The sequence below is a fragment of the Lemur catta genome, chromosome 8, assembly GCF_020740605.2.
Source record: "Lemur catta isolate mLemCat1 chromosome 8, mLemCat1.pri, whole genome shotgun sequence".
NCBI lineage: Eukaryota > Metazoa > Chordata > Mammalia > Primates > Lemuridae > Lemur > Lemur catta.
The window spans coordinates 77,355,429-77,367,581 of record NC_059135.1 but is presented as its reverse complement, the minus strand read 5'-3'; the positions used below and the strand labels follow the sequence as shown (position 1 = coordinate 77,367,581).

The 12,153-nt window shown below is 34.0% G+C and overlaps 1 protein-coding gene across 1 annotated transcript in view; it reads right to left on the bottom strand.

Annotated features, from left to right (window-relative positions):
* Positions 1 to 2,117: 2,117 nt before the first annotated feature.
* GTDC1 (glycosyltransferase like domain containing 1) overlaps positions 2,118 to 12,153 on the bottom strand; it is a 246,997-nt gene continuing 236,961 nt past the window's right edge. Inside the window, 4 exon segments of the mRNA XM_045559431.1 lie at positions 2,118 to 3,178; positions 3,180 to 3,233; positions 8,062 to 8,153; positions 8,858 to 8,928. Coding sequence (XP_045415387.1) covers positions 3,149 to 3,178; positions 3,180 to 3,233; positions 8,062 to 8,153; positions 8,858 to 8,928 — 247 coding nt within the window. The 3' untranslated portion in view covers positions 2,118 to 3,148.

Sequence of the window (12,153 nt, the reverse complement as noted above, 5' to 3'; positions counted from 1 at the left end):
AGACTTAAATGAAATTTCTTTTGTGGCTCATAATATTTCTGGGTAGCAGATGCTTTCTCAAAAACAGATTTTACTTTTAAATATATCAAATATAATTAACACCTTCAACATAAAATGAAATCTTTGCTTCCAGATGCATTTCAAGGTGTTGAAATTAATCTATGCAGCTCTCTATGGCTAAGAGTTTCCATTGACTAACGGATTCTGTTGCTGTCTTTATGAGGCATGTCTGAAGAACTGAGAACAAGAGCAGGACACTGAAACTGAACTGTCTTTGAAGGAGGTTTATTAAACCATTTGGAAAAGGTCTTTTGACTTATTCCTGATCACCATGGTATAAATGAGTAGGTTAAGAACCAGGTACATTGTTATTTATTATAGAAACACCTAGCCAAAAACACATATTAAGTTTAGAGCACGCATCTTACACATAGTATCAAGGTCTTGACAATGGGCAGACTTTTAAAGATATTTAAAATTAAAATTGGTTTTATTTTTTAAAAAAACAGAATTGAGTGTTTGAAAACCAACAAACATGCTCAAACCAAGAAATAATGGGGGCATTTGATCTCTTTCCTGAAAATAAGGGAAACAGGAATTAATGAGTCAACTTGTATTCCCACTGATCTGCTGACTTCAACAAAATATTGGCTAACTTACTTAAAAACACTCCATTCTACCATGTCACAGGCATTGAGAAGTGTGCGCACTCTCACACACAGAGATATAGTTATTAATACATCTTTTTAAATGTTAAGAATTACACATTTACAAAACTGTTTATTGCTTATGTGCACAAATACCAACTCTGACAGCATAGTTTTCCTGAGTGATACCTTTATAAGTGTAAGTTTTTATCCTGGAAGAAATGCTGGCCATAGCTAAAGATAAAATTTGATTTCAGTTTATGGGTGTAGGAAAAAACCCATATGCAGGTAACTTTCAATATTATATTCACCCAAATCAGGAAAATATGTAAATGTTTCAGATGTGTTCTCTGAAGGCTATTTAATGTTTTTTTCCCCATCATTACTGAGAAACATATATGGCTAGCAGTTGGGCATATAACATCTTAGCCATTATAAGATGTGAGCCCACTTATTTTCAGGATAGAAAAACAGAGTAAACTGAAGCTCTGTTTCCTGGCTGTGAGACTGTAACACTATTTTGAGAGGATGTCATCTGTGACACAGCACCTTTCTGACTGAAGCATGTTGACTCATCTGGTTCATCTCACTAGATGGTATAAAAAGTATCACCTTGCCCAGGAGAAGTGTCTAAGAACTTCTTACTCATATTTATATCTTCAGTTTTACTCTCAAAAGAAGCACACCTGCTAGAGTCTGAGCTCCACAGTCTTAGATTTCCAAAACAGTTCCTGAGCCCTTTGTCTTATGGGCGAGGAGGTAATTTGTTCAATGACTTCTCCGTAAGTGAGGACCGGAAGCCAGTGCTATGGTGGCCCGTCATATACTATGGGTCTCTCGTAGGTTGCAGAGTGGAGAGGAGTCTCTGTTCAAGGACAGAGCTTGTTGTTTCCGCTTCTTATTCTTCCTGATTTTAAATTCCCAGGCCTCCACAGACTCTGAACTCCTGCTTTCTTTGATCTGCAATACTGCCTTTACCCCGAGGGCTGTGTCTGGCTCCCTAACCTTGATTTATTTCCTGCTTTCGATTTTGCTACCTGTCAAATGGGCCCTACCGGACTTCTGAACCTTGCCCGCTCTATCTTAGATGCCTGCGAGGCCGCCCAACCCTTCTAGAAGCCAGAGAGCCAGGCTTGGCCCTCGTCTAGTCACCTTTCCCTGGCTGTGCCTCACTCTGTGGTGTATAGAGCTTATTCATTTCAAAAGCTAGGAAAGTTACAATTTACCTGTCAGTAAACAGAAGATGGTTTATCAACAGACTTTACCTTAATGACTACAAATGTTTACCTCCTGCTTTCCAGAATGCAAAGAAAATCTTGGAAATGTCATAATATCTTACAAACATTTGCAAAACAGATCCTTGTTCATCCGGAAAAGAAACAATTGTATTCCTGTCTCTGTCACAAGGAAAGCGTTCAGTGAGAAACATACAGATAGATGTACACACTTACACGTAAATGAATATGCTAATTAAAAATTGCAGTGGGCACTTTATTAAAAATTTATTTTACAATCTAGCTGTCCAAAACATCCTTACATCAACAAATACAGCAGCTTGACTATTGGAATCATAAGTGATTTATCTTGAAAAGATCATATTTGTAGTTGGATGCAAATATTTTCGAAGAATATTTATATCAAAATTACTGGTTTTGTTACAAGTATTTTTACCCCTGGCAAAAATTCAGACAAGTATCTCAGTGTTCATTTTATGGGTGAGATGGCCCCACTGACTGTATTTGCCATGTTTGTTCAAATTACAGCTGTTTATCTTGCAACTTTCTTTAAGATTAATTAAATGCAAATGTAACTCTGTGAATCATGGGAATACCTGCCAGACCTCTTATTAATACCTTCACTTAAAAACCCCTGTGCCTGAGAGTCATTAATTTGCTAAGACAAAAGTGCTAAAGCAGCCCTTTGCCCACAAACAATTCCGAGGTGACTGCCCAATTAGTCCGGGAGCATTCGGACCCTCCTTTCGGGCCCTGTGGCCCTCTGAGGACACAAGAAGGCTCCGGTGATAACCTGGCAACCTAGGTAGAAACCCAGCCAAGTGTGAGCGTTTGAAGCTGCAGTTTGGCTGCCATCGTGTCGGCGAAAAGAAAGAATTCAGGCACCATGTCATCCAGTACAAAGGATAAAAACGGATTCAACCGGAAATTCAATGTGGCACCACATATGGGATACATGAGTGCGGTTATACAACAGGCCACATATTTTTTTTGAACAGTCTCCTACATGTGATGCCGAGGACATGTGTAACCATCATAACGTCTCTAGGAATCTGTATTTAATTTGAGTTGGGGTGGTGGCAGGGATTGGAGATCTGAAGCCGCCACAGGTTTGTGGCAGATGGCTCTGTGTCAGCTATGACAAGCAGCCAGGCTCAGCTTCCTCTGCAGATTTTCTTTTCTCTCTGATCAGGTAAATATGGGCACACTCTGGAAAGTTCTTCAGATTCTGCCTTAGGCTGCAAGTTTGTGACTTAGCCCCATCTGTCACAAATCTTCCCTAGGTTCTGTTGTTAAGCAGAGACCTGAATTTCCCATGTAGGGCTGCCCAAGAAAATGGAGCCACTTCACCCTGTAACAAGGGGGAGGGAGGGAAGAGAAAGAAGTGAAGAAGCATTAATGACTGAAAGACTAAAGGATGCTGAAAATTTATGTTGCAAATCTGCACCACTTATGTCAATTATATTTCAAAAAGCCACCAAGTAAATGGTTCTCGAGTTTCATCACCTCAAGAAATCCCAGGTTCTGATTGGTTTAAAGTGCGACTGGATTTCCAACCATAGGAACAGGCTACTGTTTTTTGCAAATGGGCACATTCTGCTGCACACGTATATCCTGGTTTATGTTATGGATGACAGCTATTAGAAGTTTATCATCCAACTTTTAGCTTTTATAAACACAAGATACCCAACACTCTTAATACATGTTTTTGTGAATCTAAATTTTACTTTTAAGTGGTGAAGACACAAAGATAAATGCCATTAGTATTAGATGGAATTTATAAAGCGCTTCACATTTACAAACAGGTTTATATTCATTAATTCATTATAGCGATACCTCAGGAGAAAAATGCTATTAAGATTGAAAAAAAATCTTCCAGGTTTACAGATGAATCATATAGAGGCCACGAAAATCACCTACAGTCAGGCTGCAAATGAATAGCAGAGAAGGACAAGAAGCCAAAACCTCTAACTGATCTTAATCAGCCAAAGAATATCTATGATGCTAGAAGTTTTTTCCTTTTATTTTATTTAGACAAATTGAAGGAACACTAGACCAAATAAAACTGAGGGAAAGAGCAAAGAAGGAATGGAGGAAGGCACAAAGAGAAAGAAACAGGGAAGGGAGGGAAAGGCAGGGGAGAGAGAGAAAAAAACAGTGGAGATTGACAATTTGCCTTAATTGTCTGGTGCAGTTGAGAGACTTTAGAAATTCTTAAAATGTCACAGGCGTTTATGTTTTCATTTTAAGGTAAAAAGTGAGGACTCTGGAGCCATGTTAAAACCAGTGAGCAACACCTGATTCACATCTAGAGTTGAAGCTCCAATTAAAAGGGGACTATAAAGTGACCAGTCTCTTGAAGGAAACTTAAAGTGGCTTGGCTGTGGTTTGCGTAGATATAGCCTGACATAATTAAGACAACCACAAATGGCTTTTCTGGGCATTGAATCTGAATTGTAAGCTTAATCATTGTTTGGAATTAGTTTTAGGCAGAAATCTGAAAAGTTCTTCTCTCCTCCAAAAAGAACTTGAAGAAGAGAACAAAAATATCACCAGCTATCATCTGAAAAAAATCTTAAGAAACTATAGGTCACTCAAAAGAAAGAATGGCATCTCTCTCTCTTTTAACTGTAGAATATCCCTCAGTTTATAAATAAAAATAAATAAAAAATAGGATGGGAATGAAAATCTCTTCTGTTAGTCTAGGTGATGTCCACCTTATACAACTGCCCCATCTCTAACCTTTTGCTATTTTTAATACTGGTAAGAAGGGAATAGCCATAATTTTATTTTTCTATACTATTTTAAAATATAATGATCAAGGTTCTCTAAAAACATGAAACACTAATCTCAAATAATTATTGAAAAATTTCAGTAAGTAAATTCATATAGTAAAAGTGAGATAAAAAATACAACTTCACAGTATTAGACTTGCTGGGGTTGGAAAGGAAGAACTATTGTTGGTGTACGAAGTCAATCCTTGGTTGATTATTTTATTATGTATTACTTCTAGAAACTTGTGTCCGAGTTGGGAGTCATAAAAGAGCTCCCTGTTTTATGCATGTGACAGGTATGTGTTCAATGCATCTGCCAGGCCTCAAAAAGGACATGTTCTGACAGTACAAGAAGGTTACAGTCAGTGATTGAACTGTAGATATAAACTTTTTAAGAAGCAGTTTTAGATTTTTTAAAATTAAGAAAATGGTTTTAGATTTTTAAAATTATTAAGAAGCATCTAATTTTTGCATGCATTGGATTTCTCTAAAGAGCCTAAGAAAAATGTGTATGTGTGTATATGTGTGTGTAAGAGAGAAAGCGAGTAAGAGCACACTTGCGTGAACGTGAGGAATTTAAACATTTCAGGTCTGAAACTATTTCAGGTGAGAAGTCATGGACACAGTGTTCTGTAATAGAAAGAGTCACTTTAAGAAAAAAAGTAAATTCTGTTTCTGCTTTTCAGTTACTAGCATTCTGTTTCAAATTCTGCTTCAAGTTATAGCCCCAAAACTCTCACTCATATTGAAAGTATAATGTCTCATGTGAGAAGAAAGCCAAGTGTTAGTAGCCTTATTCTAGTCATTAAATTTCTAAGTGTGAATCCATATGAAAAATCTTATCCTAAAGTGAACTCTATATGATAAGAAGTCGAAATGATTTTAAAATGTAAACTTTTAACAACAAAAAAAGAGTAAGGTGTAAAAATGTAAAAGGAACAAATTAAAGAATTCGGTGACATTCTATCCTTTTAGATCTTAGAAGCATATGTTTTATAAAAGCAAAACAGCACTGTCCAATGAAATAAATCTAAAAATAACCCTCAACATTCGCTTCACAGTACATACAAAAGATCCTCCTCCATTGCATAAGAAAAGTAGGTAAAAAGCTGCCTCGGAAGAAATCATTCTCTAGAATTTAGTAAAAGCAAATGTTACCTGAAAATGTATATATTTATAAAACATAAGGTGAAGAATTACCATACCTTATTGTATCTTTACTATAAAGTTTTAGAAGACATTCTTTTTTTTTGTTTTGGCTCTGAATCCTATCACAACAAACAAACTAAACGTGTGGTCCTTGCTGTGATTTTAACTCAGTACCTTGCAACATGCCAGTTTTTCCTAATAATTGTAGCCTAAAGCTCTTGATTACTTATAATTTTGAAGTAATTTATTAATTTTTGAGATTAGTTTTTAGTCACAATATCACTAAGATCTGTGAATGAAGACATATGTGAAAATGTAAATTTCTTATAGATTTATAAGAGAAAAATCCATGGCAGAAAATACTTAAAAAATGAATTATAAATTCTTATGAATGCTTATGCATGAATTGCTAATTTATAAAACTTTGAGAATGAGGATTTTATGATGTACAAACTAAAAATATATGTAAGTACTAACATATAATAGCTCAATGAAATAACATTTAAGGTACAGGTTATTTTTTATGCTACATAAGGAAAAATTTAATATATTAATAGCATACCACGAAGCTATCGTTCTTTCAGAATTTTTCTAGAAGTTGTTTATAAAGTAAATAATTATAGCTATGTTATGGCAGTGGCTGTTTTAAAATATTTCAACTGGAGATCTGCTTTCTTTTCTAACTAGAGGCAACTTGTTGCGGTAACTTTTGAAATGGTTAAAAATTTGTAGATGCAGAATAACAGGGTTAATAAGGCCCAAGCTGAAGCAACATTGAAAACTGGCAAATTCTGACGATGGAAATAATTTATAAATACTTCACCAAAAATTTCACCCAAAGGGGGGAAAAAATCAATAATTTGAGAACTCATTGAAAATAGCTTTGTGTCATATATAGAAAATGAATCCATTTATGCTAATACTTATTCTATTTCCTCAATTTTCATAATCTGCGTATTCTGACAGTCTACCACATGGGAAACTATTCGATTAATATTTTATACAAACAAAACTGCTACTGAACTTTAAAAATTAGGAAATATGGAGGTAAACCTTGGAGGACAGTTTTTTCTGTGAAGCTTCCCATGTATGCAATACAATAGTATTGACTCAAGGAGTAATACTGCAGCCTGGAACTGTTCAGTCAGCATTTTAAACTATTATGAGCTACCTTCTGAACCATTGCCAAGTTAATAGACAATGAAAGATAATGAGCTTGAAATTGGGTGTTAAATTGCATTTTTGGTTCTCTCCCTTTTTCTTGAAGTTTAACTGTTTCCTGCAGAAACAAAGTCATGTTTTGATGTATCACTATGTAAATATGTATTTTAGGCCATGAACAGGGAAAGGAGAGAAAAAAAAGCAGAGAACTGTATTTCATGCAGAAGGTTGTATATTAACATAGGAAAATTAAAATATGCTGGATTATAAAACTGCTAGATTGTAAACTATACTGAATTTATATAAAATGAAGATGCTACATTCGAAGAATATAAAAAGGTATATTACTCATGGCTTAGAGCCACCTTCGAAACTAGTAAAGCAGATTTATCCTGGTTCAATTACTTAGACTTTTAGTTGGGCCTCTTTGTGTTGTTATTTCAACAATGTGAAAGTCTTGACTCAAACAAGGAAAAAAAAGATAATGAATGAGGGGACTGAATAATGATGCTATTTATACTATTTTCTTTTTGCCTTTGCAATTCAGAGATGAGACCGACAGTCTAATCTAAACAAACTGAGGATTTTTATGTCATTTGATTAAACTGGACAAGGGAAATACTCGATTCCTGCAAACCATCTTTAAAGTAGTTAAAAAATGAACACCAAACTTCACTAATGTCATTCACCTGAATTTTTGAGGACTAAAGATTTCATTATGATGGGAAGAAAGGCTTATCCTCATTAGTATAATTGTAGAATCTTTCCTTTACTTCCTTTTAAACTAATGAGTTACATTAATCCAGGTTCATTTTTATAAGCCTCTTGGGGCTAAATGTAAAGGACAGTCATCTTAGAAAACAATAAATTAAAAAAAAAAGCATGTACCGTGCATTAAGTGCACGTATTTCATAAGACCTAGGTTAATACAACTGGCATCCAGTTTAATTAATCCTTGTTAGTGTAACAACTAATATCCCTCCCTAGCATGTTTCCTTTAAACATTAGTATGTTAATTAAATGTTTTTTTTAAAAGATTTTTCTTTGTACTTCAATATGGCATTTATACCATGTAAATCTCTTCTCAATAACTACCTTATAGAGATGTTTTCTTATAATATCTGGTCTCTTGCAGAAATTCTGGAGCCTTTTTGAAAGCTGTTCAGGTGTAGAATACAGATATTCAGCTGCAGGAAAAACAGATACATTTTTAATGAAACAAAAACCTCAAAGCACACACTCGATATTAGTCACTTTACTAATTAAAAATGCATATTGCTCTGTGCCGCCTCGTGTTGTACATTATTTAAGCATGATTTTATAAGGTTACCTCAGCTCACAAGGATATTTAATGCTAAATAAGACTGTGTAGTTGTGCTGTTTAGACATCTCCTTTGGGTGATTAAAATACATTATTCTAATGCAACACAATGCATATGTGATATATTTAGTGATGAGAATTTTTTCAAAGAACTGGTACTATAGCCGTATGTACCCTGTACAACAGTTGCATATTATTAACTAGTCAATTGTTTAAATAATTTGGTGTGACTTTCAGTCCTTGATTTTTCTCTGTGTATATCATTAAAAAAAAAATCTGTAAGCAATTGCAGTAACACTGACCTGATTATAAAAATCCATCATTATGGGATGTGTATGCTAACAATGAAGAATGCTATTTGAAAACTTGCTTTTTTGTTATCTTAAAAGAACAGATGGTAAATATAAGCTTACTCTAATGTATTAAAACACATAAAATTTTCTTTAACACTAACATGTTGACTTGCCAAATAAACAATTGCTCCTGCCTAAGTTTATTTTCAAACTTTCTAATTTAGCATGAATCATGTATTAAATCTCAACAAAGACAAATACACATTAAAGCAGCTACCTGGAAATATTTCGGGATAAACCAAATCTTTGGGACAAAGTGGGTAACAACCACAGTACACAGCTTCCAACCTAAAGAAATTTTAGAAAGAAGAATATATTAAAAAGATGTTATTACCATCATAGCCAGAAAGTGGTTTTGTTTGCCTAAGTTAACAGTATGAGCCCAGAGCTAACTGGGACAAAAATCATGGTCGGCAGTACAATCCTAAAAGCCAAAGTTGCTCTTTTAAAAGATTTTATTGATCATATATGAATTTCATAGAACAGAACCAACAGCATATGTTTTGTTCACTGAATTAATCAAAGCGCAGCGCTGCATTTTTTTTTGTTTTTAAAATACTGTTTAACACATTTTATAATCAGCAGATAAACACATGTAACAACATGGTAAAGTATGGACAGCTTTTCTTAATAATGCTGCAAAGCCTCAGAATGTTCATTTTTCAAAAATGTTTAAATAAAATAGCAAATACTTAACTTTAGCACTGTAGTCGCAGAAATGACTGAGGCACTTTTAAAAGCATCAGAAAAAAATTTACAATCTGTTGTAATGGGGCATTTTCATTTTAAGCTCATGCTTCAAAACAATTTGTTATTATGCAGAATATAAAACTCTTCCCCCTTTTGTTGAAAAACTCTCAGGAAGATTACTTTAATGAACATTTTGCTTTCTTGATTAAAAATTCAGCTCACTTTCCATTTTATCAGAAAAGAATATTTTTATTATTAAATAAATGTGAAAGTTTCACTTTGTGAGATTTCCCCCGGACTACTTAGGGGAAGTTTTTCTTCACGTCACAGTGGGTCACAGTACTAAGGGTTAAGTAGAAGGAAGGTATTGCATCTCGGGGGTTGTCTCAGCCCTGCATAATGGCTATTGATCTGACATGTAATAAACTTTAAAGATACCACTGTCATTTCTGTTGGCTAGAAATTATGCAGTGAAATTCAAAACACTCCTTAAAATATGTTTATTTTTTGAGAAACTTTGAATTGCATCCAACATGTTGACCAAAGGCAAAATTTATTTTGAACTGCAGATTTTTTTCAACCCAAGAATAATTTGAAGTCATGTCAATGTTTACCTTGTTTATTTAGAGTGACAAACTACATGCAATTTAAGCTGTTTTTAGTGGGTGATGTTTTCCCTATTTTATTATGTTAACTGAAATTAGTTTAAATGAAAAGTATTTACTTTGAGCTACAAATTCTGGAAAAATACTGAGTTTTAAAGTTTTGCATGAGAACTGATAGAAATTAGAAGGTAACACAGTGGGAAGGCACAGATTTTAGTTACCAATTATGAATTTCAGAATCCAAACTAATATCTAATATTTCTTTCTCTACATACATACGGTACACATAGAAATGCTTATTACAGGCACAGCTATAAACTACACTGAGATTGCATTACAAAACATTAACAAAAGTTTTGAGCATACAAACCAGTGATATTCTTTATGGACCAAAAGAAAATATGCAGACATTCAGGTTTAAAATGCTGTGCCAATTGAAAAGGAAATACATATGAACACACTCCTATAATTACATAAAATCTAAAGAGTGAAGTCACAGGCATTTCAGAAAGTGCACATGTTATCTGCTTTTTAATAATGGATTTGAATTAGAGTATTCTGTTTCCCGAAAGAAAATCGCAGGCCAAGTTACATTTTGAGTCATCGTATGAGTATGTACCATGCCATTTCCAAAAAAACCTCTGCTAATTAAAATACAGTAAGACAGGAATGGCACTATTTGATTTAGGAAGAAAAAAAAATCACAAATTTGGATTTCAACTTTTATTTGTAAATTATCTTATTCATGGTTATATTTCTAATTCATCAAGAAACAAACTACCATCTCTTTTGGTTATATTTTTGACTTGTTAAAATATTAAGCCTTATTATATACATTCTTTAGATCAGGACTATGTTTTTAAAAATATGTTAAATAGGCCACAGTATTTAAAAACAACTTTATAAAATTCATTCTCATAACTTTCTCATATTTTCTTATTTTTAAAAAAATTATCATCTCATGACAATAATACAATTATTCATCATTTCAATTCTTATGCACTACCAGTTAAATAATAAATAGGGTTCCAATTGATCTATTGTTAAAATGACTAGTAAATGACCTTTTTATTCCAATTAACAAATCATCTGCTAAATCTATGAATCTTAATATTCAGATCTATTCACTTCAATTCATACAATTTATCTGCAAATAGTTGTTGGGCTTTTGATTCTAAATATAATTAGCTGATAATTTTGCTTGGCTGAATTACTTTTCTGGAGGGCCTGCAAAGGCTCTCAGTCGCATTATCTAGCAATAATGAATCTGATAGGTGAAATTTTTTACTGTAATGAGGATGAGACACAGTTGTGACACCTGAGTCTACTAATAACAGAAGACTGCTAATTATCGACAGCACTTTTTTGTGTGATGCAAGGAGAAAAAAAAAATCCCTCATTATTAAAAAATAAAAAGTTACAATTATAAGTGACACCGGAGGAGAGTAAATAAAATGGAGTGATTAAAACATTGCTGCTTTAAGGGTGTTTTTAATTAAGTGGAAATGCTAATGTTGTCATACTTAGCAGATGGGATTAAAATTAGTTATTGTAAGTAACTCATATTTTATGTTATGGTTTCCACAGCATGTCTACAAGATCTAAGAAAGTGATACATTCCATAAGACATTTTAAAAATGAAATTCTCATACTCTTTACAACTCATAATAATGAACATCATGAATAAACTATTGAAAAAAATCCTGCCAAGGATTTTACCATAGTGACTTAACTAGCAAGGAATGTAACCATAATGTACTGGACTGTTACAATCTCACTGATGGTATGCCTTTTGCTTTGCTGATTGTTGCATTCTCTATTTCATTCACACTCAACAAAAACAAAAGTTTGGTACTTGGGCATTTAGCCAGCATCAAATGTGGTGTCAAGAAGGTAGGGCCTGGATACAAGAAAAGATCATGACCACCCACTAAGGTGATGTTCTAAACTAAAACAGAGGATGCATCATGTAACTGCAGATAAAAACCTAATTGCACACTTTCTCCTACTTTATTTGTGTAAAATTTTCCATCTGCTACATCTAAAGATGTCTAAACTGTTAGTATCAAACCTGCATTCAGCTGCCAGCTGTGCACATTAAGGATTGCAAAACACTAAGTAAATGAGCCAGCGTGAAGCCGAGTGGTAGTGGTCCATCTGCCCAGGGCTGTGGGGAGGGACCCCGGTACCTGGTCCTTTTCAGAGCCTGTCTTTGCTT